Consider the following 24,292-nt stretch of genomic DNA (forward strand, 5'->3'; position numbering starts at 1 on the left):
TCCAGGATCAGACCCTTTCTGACCCAGGATGCTACTAAGACTCTTATCCACTCACTGGTCATCTCCAGACTGGACTACTGTAATCTCCTCCTGACTGGCATTCCTGACAAATACCTCTCTCCACTCCAATCTATCCTCAATGCTGCTGCCCGGCTCATTTTCCTCACCAAACGCACTACATCCACCTCTCCTCTCTTACTAGACCTTCACTGGCTCCCCTTCCCTTTCAGAATCCATTTCAAGCATCTCACACTTGCTTACAAAGCCCTCACCCACTCCTCTCCCATCTACATCTCTGATCTTATCTTTCGCTTTACACTCCCACCCGTCCTCTTCGCTCTGCTAATGCTCGCCGACTCTCCTGCCTACGGATTACTTCCTCCCACTCCTACCTCCAAGATTTTTCATGTGCTGCACCACTTCTCTGGAATTCCCTACCTCCCCCCCTCAGACTCTCCACCTCTCTACAAAACTTCAAACGGGCTCTCAAGACCCACTTCTTCACCAAACCCAGCCAAATCTCATCCTAAACCTCTGTTCCACGCTCTCTATGTACCCCATCTGTCTCACCCCTGTCTGTCTACCCCTCCCCTTTAGAATGTAAGCTCTCACGAGCAGGGCCCTCTTCCCTCATGTGCTTACCCTTTTCTTACTTTAATAATCTTCAGCTGCACCAAATCCAGCAGTCTTCTGCCACCTGATACTTATTCCAGTGTCATCTGCTGATGTAGCTATGTTTATTTACCCTGTACTTGTCCTATATTGTCGTCAACTGTAAGTTGCTGTTTTCCTGTCTGATTATTTGTTTATGTACTCTGTAATTGGGCGCTGCAGAACCCTTGTGGCGCCATATAAATAAAGGATAATAATAATAATAATAATAATAATAATAATAAAGAAAAACGCAGGAGGATCCAGGCGTTTGGAGGGAGGGTTTCTGACGTCAGCTCCGGCCCCCGATCATCGCACTGGAAGAGTAAGTCCTGGGCTGTGCAGAGACTGCACAAACTTCTGTTTGTGCAGCTCTCCTGCACATGTGATCGCACCCCTGTACAGCGATTTCCCCCTCCCCCTGTAGGCGGGCGACTACCTGATCGCAGGGAAGCAAAAACCGCACTCTAGCGATCAGGTCTGAATTAGGCCCATAGTTCGGGATACCCAGGACATGATTTACTTATACCCCTTTTCCACTAGCTTTAAAAACACGGGTAAATGTGCGGGGGCGCGCATTTACCCGTGTTTTTTCCTAGTGGAAACGTCCTCCCTACAAATTCCCGGATCAAGTGATCCGGGAATCCTACCCGGGTAAGCTGTGTAGTGTGAACGGAAGTCGTATCGATGCGACGCGGCTCCCGTTCACAGTGTATGGAAGGGCGGTGCTGGGAGATCATGTGATCTCCCTGCGCCGCCCCTGCCGCGTCACTAGCAGCGTCACCAACCCGGCAGTATGCCGGGTTGGTGAGTGCTGTGGGAAAGGGAGCTGTAGCACGGGTCGCAGCCATGTCAGCCTCCCAGCTGCGACCCATGCTACAGGTGGAAAAGGGGTATTACACATTACAGGGGCAAATGCAGGATATTTGGAGAAGGGTTTCCAAATGTTTGATTTTAGAGCGATTGTCGCTCATGAAGGATGTATAATTAGCATTTAACAAGCTATAGTCTGCTCCAAACAAAGTGCAGTTTACTGTATGTAATACAGTACGTCAGACATATGCAGGACTACTGATCATGGTAAGCCACTTACTAGATTCTCTCTCTGGTGCAATGATAGAAGACTCAGATCCACAGACACACACAGCAGACTTGATAGGAAAATCTGCTGCCACTTCCGCACTTTATACTGCATGTAGTCTGTGGGGTAGGGATGTTTCCGGCAAACTCGAAACCCCCCTGCATTTGTCAATACATTACATGTTACAGGAATGCAGCAAACAATTGGCTTGATCAGTGCCATGCAGATTAGACAATGAAAACAAATGTGTCAGTTTGATTGCTATGTGTTACTTCATAATTTCACTTGAGTAAAATCATTAAAATTGGATTCAACGTGTTTCCTTCCATGTCACCCCTCGTGACGGTACTGCACTTTGCCCACATTACTGGACTAACCGTTACGGTTCTGTGCACATTAGCATTTCCCTTACTGCTGTCCCCTGTCTGGGTCCTGGTGCAATCACTAAATAGTACAGGTGGGGGCTTATTCAGTGGTGGATGCTATTAACCCAGCGCTGTGTCTTTGTACGCAGCGGCTTTGCAAAATTATGCAAACTTTCAGAAGGCGTCTTGTGTTAAAGGATGCCCGCTGCTGGGTACTGTGATCCACTGCTGCATTCGGGGATATAGCATCAGAACAGCCACATGCTCATCAGATGTCTGAGTAATAAGCACTAGGCCCAGTGTACTCACGCTGCAGACATTTTATCAAATGTTTCTGGCGGCTGCAATCAGGCTGCATTGTCCAGGGCACTGCGAGTGATGTCTCAGAAGGAAAATCTGCACATGTGCATCTGTGGCTGCGCTGTATACAGATGTGGCTGCAGCAGTAGTGGGCAAAGACAGTGTCGGACTGGGGCATGTAGGGCCCACCAGAGGAATGCAGTAATAGGGGCCTGAGCTAGAGGTGTGGCCTGTCTGCAAAGGGGGTGTGGCCTGCCACCTCATTGGTTTGACTAACCATTAGAGAGTGCAACGGCTGGGCCCCTTCATAAGTATATACAGTAAATTCAGCTGCTGCATGATAATGTACCAGATTAAAAACAGATTAATAACAGCAATGCACTGTAGAAAATACACCATAGTCCAGTATAAGGTAACATGTGTATAATGTATAATTCAAGTGCACAGCCTGGAACCTGATCCTTAGAGCAGGAGGAGGGCCCCCAGGCAGTAGGGCCCACGGGTGGTTTCCCCTTTACCCCTGTGGGCCAGTCCAAGCCTGGGCAAAGAAGAGAAGTGTTACAGGTGGGGGCAATCACTGACCCGAGTGCCCACCGTGCCCCTCCAACCAATACGGGACGAGGTAAGTAGAACCAGCTCCACCCCTCACCGACCCTGAATGAAACAGTGAAAACATATCTATCTGGTGCAGATTTGAATACACAATTTGTGTAGGGCTGTGAAAGTCTATCTGCAGGACGGAAGACATAAACCAGTATACACATGCAAAGCAAGGGAGTAGAGATAGACAAAGGCTTTGGACAACAGCCAGCGTAATTTGTACCTTCTGTAATGTGGGCATGGAAGCTGATTATTAAATAACACAGCACACAACAAGCACATGGCAGTATAGTACACAAGGTGAATATTATTGTCTCAGCCTAGGATAAAGACTATTCTAATGGGATTCACATTTGTGATAAGTTACAATTTACAATAAGTTAAATTTAACGTTGTATTTGCTATTAATCTTTAATCATGAACTGCAGGAAGTGAACAGAGGAATCCACATGGTCTAATGAGTATTTTTGAAAGTCACTAAGGACTGTGGGACATATATATCAAAGCTTGTAGATAGATAAAGAAGAGAGATATAAAGTACCAACCAATCAGCTCCTGTTGTTTTATAGCCAATGGTGGAGCTTTACCAAAGCTTGGAGAGAAATACCAATCAGCTCCTGTCAGTTTACAGGCTGTTTAAAAAAATAAAAGGAGCTGATTGGTTGGTACTTTATCTTTCTCCAATCTTTGATACATATGCCCCTATATTTGGAAGCACATAGCTATATTATTAACGGCACATATGGAAAGATAATTATATAGAAATCTGAGAAAAAGGGCATTGCACAATATTGTGTCCTATCAGCCACGCAACACTGAATAAAATTCCTTTCTGTATGCTCGCGTAGTTTCTATTAGACTCTGCAATTCGGAAATGGAACCATGAAAAATAGCTACTTTGGGTATCTATTTGGGTTTAAATCGCCGATGACCTCCCCCCCACCAGTGATCATACTCACCAAACCCGGGAATCGGTGATCGGAGCTCCTGGAGGGATGCTCCCTGGGTAGGTGAGTATGATTTTTTTTTTTACTTTTTTGTTAGTATTACAGAGTGATCAGCTTGTGTATCCATCGGACACACACAGAGCTGATCACACTGCTGACTCCCTGCGCAGCTTTCTCTGCCCCAGAAGTACAGGATCTGCAGTTAGTGGCTTACTCTGCGTCGGACACATGGTGCTATGGAAGACAGATTTACCACCTTATGCTAATACGGCATGCAGTTAATATACCGGCTGTTGGGATCCCGGCGATCAGGAGATAGGACTACTGCAAGGAACAGTGTTGCTTCAAGTGGGATTCTGCTCCGCCTGCTGTTTTTTCCATGCACAGGTGCACCTGTCATCATTAATATTGGCAGATGCCCCATCTCCATGCTAAGTACAAGAGATCTGTCTGATACAGGGTGTCCATCCACATACGCATGGCTCAGAATAGTATGGAACTCAAGCTACGCACACATGACACTTCCAAAAGGCAGAACAGTTCCGTGCGATCGGCTTGTCACCGCCTAGTTCCTGCCCGGTAGTGCTCATTTCATGCAAAGCAGATCCGCAAACGTCAGTCCAACCCAGAATCAGGCGCAAATATACATAAATGTGTAAATTTGCTTGTGTGCACGAGCCGTATGCTAAAGGTCACTATTTGCATCCATACAAAGCGTTCTGTCTGGCACAGGATTCTGTACTGGATTTGCTGAAATGTCTGCTGTTTTATTATATAGGCATACAGCTTTTGTTTGTTTGCACGCAATGAAGTCATGTTAGATGTCCACATTCACCTTGCCATTATAGTAATCCTTTAATAGCACCCAGGCAATTATGGATTCTTGCAGATACTAAGACAACATCAGGGTTAGACTGGCCCACAGGGGTACAGGGAAAACCCCGGTGGGCCCAACTGCCTGTGGGCCCACCCAGGTTCCAGGCTGTGCATGTGAATTATACATATGTTACATTATACTGCATTGGATTATGGTGTATTTTCTACAGTGCATGGTAGCACTGTATATACTGTACTATATAGATTTATCATGGGACCCAGCCCATGCACTCTCTAAAGTTAGGCAAACAATGTAATGGCAGAACACCCCCCCACTGGACACTGGCCACATCTCTAAACATGGGCTCCTACCAATGCATTACCCCGGTGGGCCCCTCATACCCCAGTCCGACACTGGACAACATGCAACGTGGACAGAGCTTCTCGGAATAGAACAGGAGACACTGAGTTCTCCAGCGGCAATGCAGTTGAGTTTCTGTATTCAGGTATGTACAATGACACTCCTTATAGGCGCTGTGACACGAACAGTGAATTTAAAAGACAACCTCAATGTCAACACATCCCCAAAATAGCTTAAATTATTTTTTTGTCCCAGTGTAAGCAAAGAGCTTGAATATTATAGTCTACCATTAAATTATAGCCATCAATGTAATGCGATCTATACAACCATGACAAAAGTTCTCTCTAGATTACCTTAGAATAGTACACTTCATTAGGAACATGTACACTGGGGATTTGTACAGACAATATAGAGATCATTGTGTATATTTATAGCAGTGCACCTGTGCTCATTCGATCTGAGCTGTAAGCTCAGTACATCTATACTGCAATTAGAGAAGATGATAGTTCACAAAAAATGTTGCACGGTTTGCAGGGGGAATTTGGCCTTAGGTGTCCCCAGTCTCCTACCTAACCACATCACACAGTGCCATTCCCAACACCATTCATACAGTATATTACATTTCATGAGAAGCAAAGTTATAAATACATTCATGTGTATTGGTGATTCAAACATGTAACTGTAAGTCTGTAGTTCCAGAACTTTGCACATCCGCAAAAAGGTCTGTTCCACCCACAAAACTTGCTTTCACTCCAATTTTCCTTATATGTAATGGCAATGAAAGAGTGTAGAGCTGTATATAATCTCACAGCAATGCTGGTATATTCCAGAACAGCACAAGTCATCTCTGATCAAATATTATCACTAAGGGGGTATTCATTTAGTGCCTTTTTTTCATCTAACCTAAAAAACGGCACTAATTCAACCTTGTGTATTCAATTCCGCCCATTTACGTTTTTGAATCACCTTTTGCCCATGCCTTTTCACTTTTATTTTTGCCAAATAGGCACGGGTCAAGATGGACCCGTGAATTCGCCAAAACACGTGAATCGGCGGTGAATTTGCCAATCCATATGGTTTACGACCTTGCTGGATTTTTCGACCAATCAAAAAAATGGCACGGACATTGAATAGGTCGAATGTAAATTTGGCCTAAAAACAGGCGAAAAGTGCTCGGTTTTTTTTGACTGGTCGAAGAATTGGCACTAATTGAATACCCCCCTAAGGGGTAAATGTAATAGCCTGCCAGATGCCAACCTGGTTTTGCATTTTAAATGATTGCCCCTTTAAAATATCAGGCAGACTTGCGTGGAACTCCTGCAGCTCACAATCTCTTACGTTTACCCCTATGGCACTAAACTGTTACGAGCTGACATGTATCTTAAATACATTACACTGACCTGTACTTACATTGAACTTGTAACTTTGGGCCGGGTGTGGTATTGAAAGTCGACAGTAACTAGGTCGACACTGTCTAGGTCCACCACTATTGGTCGACAGTAACTAGGTCGACAGGGTGTCTAGGTCGACAGGGTCTTTAGGTCGACATGTTCTAGGTCAACAGGTCAAAAGGTCGACATGAGTTTTTCATGTTATTTTGGTGTTGTTTTCTTCGTAGAGTGACCGGGAACCCCAATTAGTGCACCGTGTCCCCTCGCTTCGGGCATGGTGCCTTCGCTCCGCTACTGCTTCGCTCGGCACAGATTACCGTTCCAATCGTAGTCCACGTGGATCGTTAAGTATGAAAAGGTTCAATAAAAGAAAAAAATTGTGAAAAACTCATGTCGACCTTTTGACATGTCGACCTAGAACATGTCGACCTAAAGACTCTGTCGACCTAGACACCCTGTCGACCTAGTTACTGTCGACCAATAGTGGTCAACCTAGACATTGTCGACCTAGTTACTGTAGACTTTCAGTCCGGATCCCCTTTGGGCCTACCAATCTATGACTATGGGAATACAAATGATGTAATTATCTTATTGTAAGACAAGGATTTTCATCTCTGTTGTCTTCATCTGTTTTAAACATTGCTACCACCTAATTCACTTCTACATTCACAATAGTTAATTATATTCAGAGATAGTGAATTACAAAACACCCACAAATCAAAACAAGCTTTTGGGTTTAAAAAACAGGACAACATCTGTGTGAGCGATCTGGAGTGGATTGATTACTTTGGGTATCGACCACATAGAGGTACAATAGGTGTGATACAGAACGTCAGAGTGTCTTGGTCCAAGTGTTGTGGTCGGTCCATCAACTTATAGAGGAAGTGGGGAAGATAAATAAACACTAAGAACTAAGAAGTGGTTTGATGGGTAGGATGAAAGCCAACGAAGGAAACTATCAATAAGATCTTGGGAATGCAGTTCCTTGGAGTCCTGTATGTAATGCAGCGCAGGAGCCAAGGTGTAGTAACAGCAAGAAGTAAACAGCCGGGAGATTTAGCAGTGATTAAATCACTGACCGCTATGTTTAGGGCAGTCTCTGTGGAGTGTGGGACATAAAAATCTTTCTATAGTGGGGAAAGGAATGATGTGAGGCCGGTGTAGGCAAGCTTGGAGGGACATGACAATGTGGAGCTATAACTGTCATCTGAGAGAGAATTTGTGCCATTTGTTTGTATTAGCAGTAATTAACTCATGATTGACTAATGATGTAAAAATACCGGAAACAGGTTACAGATCAGGTAAGGCCTGGTAGAGAACAGGAGACAGGGAAAGGTGGTACAGTGGGAGGAGAAGAGGGAATAAACGTCACCCTTGTATGTGACAGCAAATGAAGAGAATGGGCCCAAGAGTTCTGAAAAAAACAACTGAGCAGGTTGTTGATCATATCTGATCTACTGAATCATATCCCTGAGTAGGAAGCAAGATCTTTTTAAATGATGGTGGTTGGATAGGTTTGTGTGGGAGCGTTGAGAAGACGTTTCAATGTATTACAAATCATTCATGTTTAGAAGAGTGGGGATGAGATATTTGCTTGGCAATGTGACAGGGCTGCACGTGAGGCCGGGTGTGAGACATGTTTCTGTCATTGCCGGCGGGCTGGGACCGCTTAGGAACAGATCATGTATGGCGGCTACAATATAGTTTGTACAGACAGAAGAAGATCAGTATTGCCAGTAGGACTGATGTAGGGACACAGATAATTGGATGTGATGCAGGTGGAGTGGCCTATGTTGTAGTTCTAAGGATTACTTATGAGCAGGGCCTTCCTACCTCTATGTCTGTCTGTTTTTACCCAGTTTTGTTCTATTACTGGTATTCTAATTGTAAAGCGCTATGGAATATGCTGCGCTATATAAGAAACTGTTACTAAATAGATAAATAAATGTAGGGAAAATAATGTTAAATATTTTAAATAATGGGTTTAAGAAAGTGCGGCATCTCAAATAGACACATAGTAATAGTAAGCGAGATAGATGTCCAGGGGAGTAAGTTGGGAAATTAAGTTTCTGGATGTATTTAATTAAGATTATTGCACAAGAGCCTTACATATGATTTAATACTTGTTCAGCGGTTCTGTCTTAACTGTGAATTCCCAGCACATCTACAGTGAATCATACATAGGTACAACCATCCCCTCTGTAGCTACCACAGATTAACAGGGCACATTATCTTGCCCCCTGCAGGGCAGCCCTGCAGTCCGGAAATGCTTAGGAAGTTCTACCGCTACTCTCTGTGACTGTAAGAAACATAAGCTATACAGCAATTGTATATATTACTTGCCAAACCCATGTAGAAGTTACATCTATCTATCTATCTATCTATCTATCTATCTATCTATCTATCTAACTATCTATCTTTATACAGTATGTATATATATATATATATATATATATATATATACATACATACATACATAGACAGACACACACACAGTAAACATATGTGTGTACGTGTGTGGTGTTTGCTTGCTGAAAACGAACTTGTCTATATAGAAATGGGGTGGTCTTCAGTATGCCGGCTGTTGGGATCCCGGCGCACAGTATACCAACACCGGAATCCCGACACCCGGCATACCGACAATTATACTCCCTCTTGGCAAGTGCAGCGAGCCTGCAAGGGGCTCATTTGCGCTCGCCCAGCTGCCTGTATGCCGGCGGTTGGGATCCCGGCGCCGGAATACCATACAACACCCATAAAAATGATATGTGACCATTACAATCTGGGCCCTGTATATATATTTTTCTATCCATACATTTAAGCTGGTAAGTGAAGTAAATATGTAACAGCAGAACTTTGGACGCCTAGCGATATTCAGTCTGCCTATTGTTTTGATTGTAATTAGCCTAGTTTATAAACAGGAAACGTCAACAGTAACAAGACAAACATGTAAACTTTCACTATAGTTGTGAATTTATCTGTGCGGTAGATTGCACGCTGATTCATTTTGTTTGCAACAATGTCACAATCCAGAATTCTATCACAGCCAATTTTATGACAACCATAATTTGAAGTTGGAGTAATTAGCTTCAGAAATAACTGTTTAGAACATCTATAACAATTGTTTATGGAATAAAATGACACGGTCCTGTAACTTGCAAAAATGATCATGTAAACATTTATTATGGTGCTAGTAAAATTATTAAAAAAAATATATTTTACAAGTCATTTCATTCTGTGATATTGTGTTCACTATATACAAGTTTAGCAGTTATCTGCGTCATATGAGTAAAAGTAATCTGAACTTTTCCTGTGTCATATACAGACTAAAGCGGGGCATACACAGGGAGATGTGTGCTGAGCGATCTAGCACAGAACGCTCAGCACACATCTCTCCTCCCGCTCAGCACACAGCGCGATGTGTGCTGAGCGAGGGGTGGGGGACGGGGTGAGGGAGACGCCCACTTCACCCAGCAGTGAAGTGAGGGATGTAACAAGATTGTGCCTGCATGCAGGCCAATCTAGAGCCGGCGATAGCGACGCGCGGGGCCGCACATCACTATCGCTATGGTGGGGCATACACACGGAGAGATGTGTGCTTCTTTTCTAGTCAGATTGCTTAGAAATTAAGCATAAATCTCTCCGTGTGTATCCCACTTACAATTGAGAAAAAGGGCCTGATTCATTTCAGCATTATATACAAACTGATGTTTTTGTATTTAAGCAATCGTCTGATTGGGCAGGCATCTTAACTGCATTGAGCATGTGAGACATCGGTCGCAGTGAGGATTTATTTGCAAAGTGATTGACAGTCAGGGTGCGACTGGTGGCTGTATTGTGGTGTGGTGCCAAAAACAGAGGTGTGTTTTTGGCCCGTGTCTCAGTCTGCGTCTGTGATCATGTATGCAGTAACAGTAACTCCAGCATCTCACTTCCTGCGCCCATGCTACTGACTTGCGCTACTCAGAAGTTCAGTAATTGACTGATCTGCCTCCAACACTTTGTACATAGGGGGTCATTCCGAGTTGATCGTAGCTATGCTAAATTTAGCACAGCTACGATCATTCACACTGACATGCGGGGGGACGCCCAGCACAGGGCTAGTCCGCCCCACATGTAAGTGCCACCCCCTCCCCTCCTGCAGAAGTGCAAAGGCATCGCACAGCAGCGAAGCCTTTGCACTTCAAGAGTAGCTCCCGACCAGCGCAGCTTGAGCGTGCTGGCCGGGAGCTACTCAACGGTCCGGCCACGCCTGCGTTGCCCGGACCGCTCCCCCTAAACAGAGGCTTAACGCCGCCGTCCAGCCCCCTCCCGCCCAGCGACCACCTCTGCCTCAGAGGCAATCGCTAGGCAACGACGGCTGCCATGCGCCGGCGGCGCATGCGCAGTTTGACCCGATCGCTGCGACAAACTGCAGCGAACGATCGGGTCGGAATGACCCCCATAGTTGCTCGGTCCCGCAAAGCCACCGGTGGCCGTGTCACAATTTCAGATCCGCGTTTTTTCGCACATTAGCTGCAATGCAGCCACTAGCACACTTTTCTAACTCAGGCCCAAGGCTTAAATGTTTTTACTTTTTGTTTTGCAATGTTGCATTTTGTTTACAGTATGTTTTGCGCCTTTTATCCACAAACTGCCCTGTAAACATTTAATGCTACACTTTTAATTATTTTCAATCAAATGTTAGCACAATATTTTCTCTTAAGTTGGACATACAGTAAAAGCCGTGTTCTGCCTATGCTACAGTTACCTCATACAGTAATTCACTAGTTATTTATTCAGGAAGGGGGAGGGGACTGTCCCGCCCATCTGAAAGTTCTGTACACTTGATTAACCTCATGCTAATGGTCGTGTGCTCCTGGTTGTATTAGTCATATTCTGGACAAGGTTGTGACACATTTATGCTTCCCCCTGACAGAGAGACAATTTTTTTTAAACAGTCTGAAATACAGTCAGCGCAAGTGTAGTAAACGGAGAGGGCAATTTTTTAAATACAATTAATGTTATCCTTACTCTGCTAATGCATTACAGATTGCCTGGGGAATGTACCAAAGACGGAAGGTTATCTGATGGTTCCCCTAGTGTTAATAAATGACATCTGCAACATCTGATTAATCCATAAATAATATGTAACTGAAATCATTTAAAAAAATAAAAAAATAATAATTATATATATATATATATCATCCTAAAAATAGATAGGCACTCGGAGACAGCAATCAAATAACCAGCGTGTATTAATGGTCTAGCACTTTCGGGTCCGCAGACCCGTCCTCAGGACCACACAGCAAGAAAAGACAACAACATATATATATATATATATATATATATATATATATACATACGCTATTTCTCACAAAAAGTACGCCAATAATGAATATTACGTTACACAGAGAATATTCATTAAATAAAGAAATTAAATAAAAGAAAGATGGTATATCTAATGCATAAGCTTATGTTTAGTAAGCGCAGCCGCTCTTGGTCTTATGGCCGCTGTTTGTCATATGGTAAATTAAAACGGATAAAGACATTTTAAAAGTAAAAAGTATTGATTTTGTTGCTCTGCACAATTTGAGTTACATTGTGCATCCCACTGTGCATATGCAGCCCTCAAACACAGGGGTCTATTTACTATACCTTGGACAGAGATAAAGTATCAGCCAATCAGCTCCTATCTGCCATGTTACAAGCTGTGTTTGAAAAATGACAGTTAGGAGCTGGTTGGCTGGGACTTTATCTCTGTCTACTTTGGGGGTCATTCTGAGTTGATTGCTAGTTGCCATTGTTCGCAGCGCAGCGATCAGTCTAAAAATCGGCATTTCTGCGCATGCGTATGCACCGCAATGCGCATGCGCGACGTACGGGTACAAAGTCTTTTGTGGTTTTGCACAGGTTCTAGCGAAGCCTTCAGTTGCATGGCCGAACACAGGAAGATTGACATGAAGTGGGCGTTTCTGGGTGTCAAACCGACCGTTTTTAGGGAGTGCTTAGAAAAACGCAGGCGTGTCGGGGAAAACGCAGGCATGGCTGGGCGAACGCTGTGCGGGTGTGTGACGTCAAAAGCCGCCCCCCCCGTCGTTAGAATCAACGCCGCACACGAAGAGTAACTACAGGGCTGCTCTTGTTTTGCACAACATGATTTTGCAGTCTCTCTGCTGCACAAGTGTTTGCACTTTTGCAAAGTGAAAATACACTCCCCGGTGGGCGGCGACAATGTGTTTGCATGGCTGCTAAAAGTAGCTAGCCAGCTATCAACTCAGAATGACCCCCTTTATCTCCAACCAACACTTAGTAAATAGACCACACAGTCTCACTACACACATGATGCTCCCAGTGAAATGCAGTATATACAGGTGGCTATAGTATTTACAATGGTCGGTATATAACAGAATATCAGTGAACACGCGGAACCTAGATTTAACTATTTCATTACTTTGCCCACTTAGGCAGCTTTTGCTGTACTCCTGCTTCTTTTCTAATTGCCCCAGACCTCAAGGGCCCTATCCCTCCATCATGTCTCATCCTCATCAAAAATAGATACACCAAATTAATAATTAATAAAATCACCATCCATGTGTTTGTTTTGTTTTTTATTCTGGCAGACATAAAAGAAGCAGAAGTACTAATGCTTCCCCAGGCTGCAGCCTACGTGACCTTTGCATAAATCCAGGTCTTAGCACCCCGTACAGTGACAGCGGCATACAATATACTGTATCACATGACATGTTAGTACTAGGGCATAGTCTGTGCCCCCACAAAGCAGCTGAGTGCTTGCACAGTAGCTTGCCAGGCTACATCTCTTTCTATCCCAGAAACTACTTTATTTAAGTTACTTCGGGATCTATTCAAGAAGCAGTGAAAAGAGTGGAGAAGTGAGCCTGTGGAGAAGTTGTCCATGGCAACCAATCAGCTGGTCCGTACAATTGTATAGTATGCTAATTCTAAATGGTACTTCAATGCTGATTGGTTGCCATGGGCAACTTCTCCACTGGCTCACTTTTCACTGCTTCATGAATAAACCTTCATCCTTTCAGTATCACACCTATGACTTTGCCTTATCCCCTTCCACCTACATATTGTTGTGCTGTATAATGTGTTTCTCCCAAACTCAAATAAAAACTGCCTTATATTTTCTTCCTTACTGCCCTCTTGCTTAGGAGTACATTGTAATAATCTTATCCCAATGTGCCCGATACCTCCAATTTATATGTATTACTTTTTAAACTCCTAACTTTGTTTTCCCTTATTTTGAAACAATGACCCATAATAACTAATGTTCCAAGACAATCTGTGAGTCATAAGGACTTACCACATAACAGACACATTGTATCTGTATGTTTCTACACTCCACAAATATACTGACTTACTGTAATCCCCTCTTAATTATGTTTTTCCATATATTTTTTAATAAAAATAGAATGTTTCAGGAAATGATATTTTAGCCTGACCTGGTCACCATCCATCCCAACTTACAAAATATCTAAGAGAGTCTCTGTCAGTCCATGGAGAAGAAATGATTACATACTATTTAATAAGAGTAGCAAATATACTATTAAAGTGTATAAAAGCAATGGTGTCTCACCTGGCCGGGAGCTTTCAAAGTAGGGAATAAAACCTCTGTCTCACTGACCATGTTTTTCAACTGAGGGAAATTTAAAGGTCTCATGAAGGTGAAATCATTTTTATCGGACATGGTGGAAACACAGGACTTGTAACACTGACCCTGGAGATCTGTTGGGCCCATTCTGACTTCCATGTACTTCAGTGTGCCATCCGTGTTCAGATGTAGAGTGGGCTGATACTGCCCCGTGTATTGACTCGATTCAGACCTATTTTTGCAACACCATCCAGATCCTCCGATATCCTTTTTGAGGCATTTTATAAGCAATATTGTGAAAGTAATAAATGACACCAAGCTTATGGCCACAAGAGAAATTATTAAGTACATTGTGATATCAGAGCTGTTCGCTGAGCTATGAAATAAATCCGGGGACTTCATGTTTTCCTGAACTGTAGCATCTTCCAATGTGATAATGATGGTGACTGTGGCAGACAAAGGGGGTTCCCCATGGTCTGTAACTGAAATCAGTAAACTTTGCTCTAGATTTTCATTTTCCAGAAAACTACGAGCAGTCCTGATCTCTCCCGTTTGGGAAGACATATAAAATAAAGATGAGTCAGTGGCTTTAACAATGTTATAAGACAACCAGGCATTATGACCAGAGTCTAGGTCCACCGCTGTTACTTTGGTAACAAAGTAACCACTTGGAGCGGTCTTGGGAATCCTCTGCTGGGCAATGAACTCACTGGAGTGCTCAGGGTAAAATATTGATGGAGAGTTGTCATTTGTATCCACAATAAAGATAAAAACAGTTGTATTGGAAAACTGTTTTGGAGATCCAGAGTCTTCAACTTTTATTGGCACTTGTAATACCTGGATCTGTTCAAAGTCAAAGGAACGCTGAGCGTAAATATTTCCATCTTTTGAATTGATATATACAAAGGAGGATATGGAGGAACCTTCGACCTGGCTGTCGAGGATTGAGTACACTAAATTGGAGTTCTCACCCTCATCCGGATCAGAAGCAGATATCTCCACAAGTAATTGTCCAGGTTTGTTATTTTCTTGTACGCTGACGCTGTAAACAGATTGCGCAAATGTGGGCTGGTTATCATTGACATCTGAAATTTTCAAGGTGATTGATTGCTGCGTCCTTAGAGGAGGAGAGCCCATATCACTGGCAATAAGCTCAATTACATACTGAGATGTTATTTCCCTGTCCAGAGTACCATCAGTGATTAAGGAGTAGTGACCCTCCGACGATTTGAACTTAAAAGGCAAATTAGATGGCAGCTCCAGCCTTACCTCCCCATTTTGTCCAGAATCTTTGTCTTTTATGCTGAAAAGCCCAACAACAGTTCCAACAACTGCGTCTTCTGGTACGTCTGTCATTAAGAAGGTTAGCAGGATCTCTGGAGCATTATCATTGACGTCATCGACTTCTACCTGAATAATACAGTTCCCTTCCATTTCAGGTACTCCCTTGTCCCTAGCTCTGATGGATAGCTCAAATGATCTTGATTCCTCATGATCTATAGGGCCAATAACAGATATAACACCTGTGTTTGGGTTTAAGGCAAATAATCTTTTAACAGAATCTGAAGTGTGCTCATCAAACGAATATTCTATTTCACCATTGGCCCCCTCGTCTAGATCTGTGGCATTGAGTTGTAACAGGACAGTGTTAACAGGAGCATTTTCCTTTAAAGTAGCTTTATATGATCCCTTATCAAATGTTGGTGCGTTGTCATTTAAGTCCATAACAATGACAATTATTTGGGAAGTTCCGGATCTCGGTGGGTCGCCTCCATCCACAGCGGTGAGAATGAGGTGATGCTTGTCTGCCTCTTCTCTGTCTAAAATCCTCTCTAGCACCAGCTCAGGGATGAGAGTCCCATCTTTCCGGCTCTTTACAGACAGTGAGAAATAGGGACTTGGTTCTAGTCTGTACTGTTTAATTCCATTAGCTCCCACGTCTAAATCGTGCGCACTTTCCAGGGCAAACCTAGCCCCAGGGTTCGCTAACACCTCAGTGATCCGTATAGTTCTTTCAGCATTGGAAAACAAAGGAGAGTTATCATTTATATCCAGAACCTCCACACTGACACGATGCAGCTGTAGAGGATTTTCTGTAACTACTTCCACAGGCAGCAAGCAGCTTGTGCTGGATCCACACAGGCTCTCTCTGTCTATTTTCTCATTTACAACCAGAGCTCCATTTTCCCAGTTCACAGCAAAGTATTTTCTGCTTCCCTCTGATCCCATCCTTAGCCTCCGCTTAGATAGATCAGTGATTTTCAACCCCAAATCCTGAGCTACATTTCCCACCACTGTCCCTGGATCAGACTCCTCGACAGTTGAATAGCGAAGCTGCCCGGAGACCCAGCCCCAGCTACAAAGGAAGAAGAAGCACTTTGCTTGCCATTTCCAAGTCTCTGCTGAGTTTTGAATGTCCATAACTTAAACCTTCCCTCCACGCAGTGTGACTGCAGGCACAGAATACTCATGTAATCCTAGGAATGAAGTCACTCCATGGTGTGCAAGAAAAGTTCCAAGTAGTAGGACAGTTGTATCCAACTTGTTAAATACATCCACAGGATTCTTTTCGGAGCCCGAGCTCTCGTTTCTGTGCTGCTGGATGAACGGCTCACAAAGCCAGAGGGGAGAGGAGCGATGACAGCAGAAGCTCTGTTATGTGCAGCAGGAGAGGATCAGATGTCACCTCTGCCCTCTACTGGCCAGTGCTGTTAATTAGTTTTACATTTAATTTACTGCTAGATACAGTATTTACTTCAACAGTTGTGATAAACATATTGTTATATACTTGCTGGAAATATGTTTGTAAAATAGAGAAGTTGAAAAGTAAAACAAAAAATAAATCTAATTTTTATTCAGACCAAACATTAAAATATGAAGTTTGTGCTACATATTTACCCCCGAAACAAATAATTTAAATAGCTGATGATTATTTAAAACCGTCATTTTATTAATGGTAACTATTACAAGCGCTGAATATTATAAACAAATAGTTTTATTGCTATAAAACTCTGTATTGTTAAAATCTCTTTATTTACTGTGTTTACTGTACAGTATATATCACATGTTCAATGTAATGCAGCGCTGTACACAGAATTGTTCACAGTCTCAATACAGCAGTGATTCAGTGGGTGATTCTGTGTCACACGCAATCGATGAGAATTAACGCATCTCCAGTTTTTGTTTTGTTTGCAGATGGTGTAATGGTTAGCATTACTGCCTCACAGAACTGAGGTCATGGGTTTGATTCCCACCACGGCCCTAACTGTGTGGAGTTTGTATATTCTCCCCATCCCTGCGTGGGTTTCCTCCGGGTGCTCTGGTTTCCTCCCAGAATCCAAAAATGTACTGGTAGGTTAATTGGCTCCCAACAAAAATGATCCCTAGTGTGTAAGTGTATGTATGTACATGGGCAGACTAGAGGGGCCAAGTGTGTGTATGTACATGGGCAGACTAGAGGGGCAAAGTGTGTGTATGTACATGGGCAGACTAGAGGGGCCAAGTGTGTGTATGTACATGGGCAGACTAGAGGGGCAAAGTGTGTGTATGTACATGGGCAGACTAGAGAGGCCAAGTGTGTGTATGTACATGGGCAGACTAGAGGGGCCAAGTGTGTGTATGTACATGGGCAGACTAGAGGGGCAAAGTGTGTGTATGTACATGGGCAGACTAGAGGGGCAAAGTGTATGTATGTACATGGGCAGACTAGCGGGGCAAAGTGTGTGTATGTACATGGGCAGACTAGAGAGGCCAAGTGTGTGTATGTACATGGGCAGACTAGAGGGGCCAAGTGTGTGTATGTACATGGGCAGACTAGAGGGGCCAAGTGTGTGTATGTACATGGGCAGACTAGAGAGGCCAAGTGTGTGTATGTACATGGGCAGACTAGAGGGGCCAAGTGTGTGTATGTACATGGGCAGACTAGAGGGGCCAAGTGTGTGTATGTACATGGGCAGACTAGAGGGGCCAAGTGTGTGTATGTACATGGGCAGACTAGAGGGGCCAGGTGTGTGTATGTACATGGGCAGACTAGAGAGGCCAAGTGTGTGTATGTACATGGGCAGACTAGAGAGGCAAAGTGTGTGTATGTACATGGGCAGACTAGAGAGGCCAAGTGTGTGTATGTACATGGGCAGACTAGAGAGGCCAAGTGTGTGTATGTACATGGGCAGACTAGAGAGGCAAAGTGTGTGTATGTACATGGGCAGACTAGAGAGGCAAAGTGTGTGTATGTACATGGGCAGACTAGAGAGGCCAAGTGTGTGTATGTACATGGGCAGACTAGCGGGGCCAAGTGTGTGTATGTACATGGGCAGACTAGAGGGGCCAAGTGTGTGTATGTACATGGGCAGACTAGAGAGGCAAAGTGTGTGTATGTACATGGGCAGACTAGCGGGGCCAAGTGTGTGTATGTTCATGGGCAGACTAGAGAGGCCAAGTGTGTGTATGTACATGGGCAGACTAGAGGGGCCAAGTGTGTGTATGTACATGGGCAGACTAGAGGGGCCAAGTGTGTGTATGTACATGGGCAGACTAGATGGGCCAAGTGTGTGTATGTACATGGGCAGACTAGAGGGGCCAAGTGTGTGTATGTACATGGGCAGACTAGAGAGGCAAAGTGTGTGTATGTACATGGGCAGACTAGAGGGGCCAGGTGTGTGTATGTACATGGGCAGACTAGAGGGGCAAATTGTGTGTATGTACATGGGCAGACTAGCGGGGCCAAGTGGTTCTTATCTGTTTCTATGTTTCTCATGCACCTGAATCCAAAAATAGACATTTTGGTTTCTGATGGGAGTGTTGTGGGTGTGTGTATGGCGGATTGATGCATTACCATATGAAAGGGAGTACAAGGCCCAAAGTCTTATAATATTCCTCATACCTTTAACTACGTTGTCCTCAAGTTAAATTCAGTTCATAGCATTAGCATAGCAGAGTTACCATTTATCCTGGAAGGTAACTCTGCACTTATATATTCCTAATGCCTGTAAGACAATATCACCAAGGACCTTTCTTGAGCACTATAACAGTTATACCTGATAGTACAATTACATTATGTGAGCAGTTACAGTACAAGGAACGGAATCAGTATGATTTACCGGTGGGTGAGAAGCCGGCTGTCCATATCCAGACAGCGGCATCCCACCCGCCAGAAGGCTGGCAGCGGGGTGAATGCAAAAAGTCAACTTGCGGGCTCACTGCGCTCGCCACACTGCGGGCTCGGTGGCTTCCTGAGCTCGTCACAGGATCTGTTACTACTCTATAGGTGTCGCGGACACCCACGAGTGGGAATAGTCCTGTTTTGCCGGGATTCCGGCTGTTGGTATCCTGACCGCCGGGATCCTGACAGCCAGCAAATTGAACGGACCTATTCTCAGTTATTCTGAGAAGTCCTGTATATCTACTTTATACTGCACCTCTTGTCCCCTTATTTATAGTATTCAATGTAGACTTGATCAGGCAGTATACTTGCCTAGGAAATGTATTATAATTACTGCACCTGGAACATTGAGGGTGTTTATGGCACATTTGTAAAAGAAACAAAAATAAAAACCCATTCTGCGCGAATATAGCACAATAAAGACATGAGCTCATATGTATAATTTATTGTGACACTAACATGTCTTTAATTTGAATGACCACAACATAGTTCTCACTGCAACATCAAATTACAGTATGATCGGAAGTCTTGTACATTCAGCTAACTACATCTGTTTTATTACTCGAAATTAACATGAATGCAAATTAGCTGAACCTGTGGAAATATGATTGACACAAACTGGGGACGCTTTGCTTCAATAGCTTTGATCCAGTCGGATCCCTCCCAGTGACCCATGTGGCAAACCTTTATCATCCGACAAGTGCACATAAGGACGCCCAGGTCATAAACCCGAAGTCCTTGTATTGCAAAGGACAGCTCTTATTCACGCCAGTATGTACCTGATAAGTGGCAGCAGGGACGTGCGGTGAGCTAAATGGCTCAGGAGGCACTAGCTAGCACCAGAGACAGATTTACATGCAATATATTTGCCAAAGGGTACATCTGGGCATTATACACAGGTGCAGCAGTATAAACCCCTGGAAATTTTGTGAGTTTTGATCTGAGAGGTGCGGAAAGGATTTACCTGCCATAGACTTTTTACTGCAGAGTTTTGGCTATAAAAATGATTAGAATAATACAAAAAAGATATTTCAAACCTATTCTTTGTATTTTACATATACTTAATACAGTAAAAACTCTGGTGCAAACGTTCGTATGACAGGAAACCTGCCTCACCCCACCGCACGTCACTGAGTGGCAGGATGAATCACATCCAAATCCCTCAAATAAAATTACCTTACACCACAATTTACTCACTGATTCTTCCATGCTATGCCCTACATCAGAGGTTCTCAAACTCGGTCACACAGTGCATGTTTTGCAGGTAACCCAGCAGGTGCACAGGTGTATTAATTACTCACTGACACATTTTAAAAGGTCCACAGGTGGAGCTAATTATTTCACTTGCGATTCTGTGAGGAGACCTGCAAAACATGCACTGTATGGGCCCCCGAGGACCGAGTTTGAGAACTTCTGCCCTACATCATGCGCCATGTTTAAGAAAGATATATTTTATCACTGACATAATATACTACAGTTATTGGTGCCTTATACAGTGTAACATTTCAGGACCACCTTGTCTGCAATATCACATTTGCCTAATATGCACTTTCCATAAAACCTTCAAAGAGCAAATAGTTACTATTACAAATACTTTATAATACTCTTAAGAACAAACAAGCAAATCATTTTTTTTAACTAATGTGTCCAACCTTATAAGACATTTACAAGCACAAGCCATAGCACTGCGGCAGGTACAGCAAACTGAATGGCTGCAAAATGGCAGCTGTGGCAGAAATGACAGCATACTCCGTTAACAAAAAGAAATGTATTTTATCCCTGTTTATTTTCTGACGTCAGTCCATTGTGAGAAGGCCAGAAATGCAGAGTGTTGTTCTGTAGAGGATAAGTAACCAGTAGCTGACAGGAGGTTTCCTGTTACCAGGAAGATGGACTCAGCACCTGGGGGTAAATTTACTAAAATGGGAGTTCTATTTAAGATGGGATGTTGCCCAAAGCAACCAATCAGATTCCACGTATTATTTTCTAGAAGGTGCTAGATAAATGAGAAGTAGAACCTGATTGGTTGCTATAGGCAACATCCCATCTTAAATAGAACTCCCACCTTAGTAAATTTACCCCCTGGTTTCCTGCAGCTACACTGAAGTCATCACAATGTGGTCACTGACATTGCAAAGAGACATTCTACACATCTGCTCACTGCAAAACGTGCTTAGGCCCTCATTCCGAGTTGTTCGCTCGCTAGCTGATTTTAGCAGCATTGCGAACGAAAGATTAGCAGAATTGCTTTTAAATAATTCTTAGCAGTTTTTGAGTAGCTCGAGACTTACTCCTACACTGCGATCAGCTCAGCCCGTTTCGTTCCTGGTTTGATGTCACACACACGCCCAGCGTTCGGCCAGCCACTCCCCCGTTTCTCCAGACACTCCTGCGTTTTATCCTGGCACGCCTGCGTTTTTCCGCACACTCCCAGAAAACGCTCAGTTTCCGCCCAGAAACACCCACTTCCTGTCAATCACTCCGATCACTTCAACCATGACAATTCTTCGTTCGGACGTGAGTAAATCTACTAAGTTTTGTGCTAAAATACTTAGCGCATGCGCGCTGCGTACCATGCGCATGAGCATTTTTGCCTTAATTGCTCCGTTGCGAAAATCGGCAACGAGCGAACAACTCGGAATGACCCCCTTAGTGCACACAAAATTATGCTTTGGGTGTCACTCCCCTGTGTAATATGAATCTCCCTGTTGTCCGGTCTGGTGGGTCGAACTTATGTATTGGGCACATTGTCTAGTGTGTACCCTCCACTGCGCACTCCCCCGGTCATTTGCCAGGTCGTCCCGTTGGGCATGCATTGGAATGTGGCCGTAAACGATATATCATGTAATATATCATTCAGTGTGTACGGGACAGCTGATGTGTTGTTACATTGACCATCATGTCGGCTAGATACACACATCGTTAAGTGTGTCCCCATCTTAAGTATATAACAGTGATCTCAGCTAGCTACTGTACTGTAGATAAACTGCATTTTGTCAGAGTTCCTCAGTTGATCACTTTTAACCAGCCAAGTTCTGCTTCTCAGAGGGTCAAGTCCTTCAGACACAGTTTACTTATAGATGGGCATGCACTGAAATAGAAGCACCATGGGATATACCAGCACATTTCTGTCTTTATGTATTAGGGTTATAAACCCCACTCTTTAACAGTAGGTGGAGTGATAAGGTTATGGGGAGATTTATCAAAGCTTGGGAAGAGATAAAGTGGACAGAGATAATGCACCAGCCAATCATCTCCTAGCTGGCGTGTTGCAGGCGGTGTTTGAAAAATGACAGTCAGGCGCTGAGGCTTTTGACATAAAATCCAGTGATGTGATGGAAAACCAGCCCATGGTGTAACCTCGATGGCTATACTGTGCACATGTGCAGAAGCATTCAGAGCTTTGTGCATGTGTACACAAGCTGAGCTATGGCCACCAAGTCCGGGTATCTGCAGCTGCATAGACATTGCCAGCCATCAGATGGGCATTGGAAAGCTGCATCTGATGTCTAGAAATCATTGATTACTTGCAATTCAATGGAGAAAGTACTTCCATCGAATCGTGAACATCGATAGTTGCCTACCATAGGCTTGCAATGTCTATCCCTACTTTGTGTGTGATCTGTAAGTGAAAAGAGGGGCGGAGTGATATAGCTCTGTGTGATTTGTCCTGTCAGAGAAAGAAATGCGGAGGGAGATATAGGGGTCCATGTACTAAGCTGCCACTTAACGTGGAGGTAATGCTGCTCCTGTTTTGCTTGATATCGGTGCAAAGCACGATAATTACTAAAATTATAAAAATAATTACTAAATATAAAATAAAATCACATTGTCAGGGCTAGATTAGTTTATAATTACGAGCATTATCCCACAGAATATACTTTGCTTATAGTAGATTTGCAGAGAGAAAAATCTCTTGTGTGCGTTGGCCCTGTTTGTGCCATCCCTGATCAGAACACACCATCACCAGGCATCAATACTCGATTGTACAGCATTATATATAATACTGTATATAAACCTTTAGTATACAATATTTAAATGAGAATAATGAAACTATAAAGTCACATTTATATTTGAGGGTTAGGAGTGACAAGCAAAACCACTGCAAACCATTTAAAAATGCCTGTACTATACATACGTAATATTTATTCCTATATGTTCACCTTAAGGAGCATTTAAGTCAGACCTGGAAATCCTGTGGCTCTCCAGCTGTTGTGAAACTACACATCCCAGCATGCTCTGCCACAGTTTTAGCACTCCCTAATAGCAAAACTGTGGCAGGGCATACTGGGACCTGTAGTTTCACAACAGGAGAGCCGCAGGTTGGCTATGCCTGATTTAAGTCATGTGATGAAGTACAATATACTGTTACTGCTATATGTAGTGTTGACATCATGTTCCGCATTCAGTTGTGAATAGACAACTGTGGTTAGTGTGTGGTTAAGACATTCCTATCTCTAGTAGGAATATAATGAAAGCTTTGGTTTGGAGGTCTAGAGTTATAGGGGTTTACTAAGATGGGAGTTCTATTTAAGATGAGATGTTGCCCATAGCAACCAATCAGGTTCCAGGTATTATCTCCTAGAAGGTGCTAGATAAATGAGAAGTAGAATCTGATTGGTTACTATGGGCAACATCCCATCTTAAATAGAACTCCCATCTTAGTAAATTTACCCCACAGAGTGTGGATTATGCAGCACACAATATAAAAGAGAACACAACGTAGACTTGTTAGTGTACTTATGACAGTAACGAAAACTTACTCTATAAACATTCTTTGAATTATTGCTTTACCTGCTAAAAAATTAAAACGTTTGACAGGGGAGATGTGTCAAATATTGGAGAGAGCTAAAGTGAAGATATATAAAGTGAGGACCAATCAGCTTGTAGCTGTTATTTATTTTATAGGCTGCGTTTGAAAAATAACAGATGATTGTTCGGGACTTTATTGACTTCAGAATTACCATGGATGTAACCACAGTATGATGACATGAACTGAATTATGTAGCTTTACAAAAGCAG

The 24,292-nt window shown here is 43.4% G+C and overlaps 1 protein-coding gene across 47 annotated transcripts in view; it reads right to left on the reverse strand.

Moving 5' to 3' along the window:
• The window catches only part of LOC134933410 (protocadherin gamma-C5-like), a 688,451-nt gene that overhangs the window by 56,531 nt on the left and 607,628 nt on the right, over positions 1–24,292 (reverse strand). For 2 of the 47 annotated variants that reach the window (XM_063928594.1, XM_063928590.1), the window contains exon 1: positions 14,095–16,749. The exons of the other annotated variants lie outside the window; for them this stretch is intronic. In XM_063928594.1, coding sequence (XP_063784664.1) covers positions 14,095–16,530 — 2,436 coding nt within the window. In that variant the 5' untranslated portion in view covers positions 16,531–16,749. Of the gene's footprint in view, positions 1–14,094; positions 16,750–24,292 lie in introns of those variants that run through there. 47 annotated transcript variants of the gene reach the window in all.

Source organism: Pseudophryne corroboree, chromosome 6 (assembly GCF_028390025.1).
Source record: "Pseudophryne corroboree isolate aPseCor3 chromosome 6, aPseCor3.hap2, whole genome shotgun sequence".
NCBI classification, from domain to species: Eukaryota; Metazoa; Chordata; class Amphibia; order Anura; family Myobatrachidae; genus Pseudophryne; species Pseudophryne corroboree.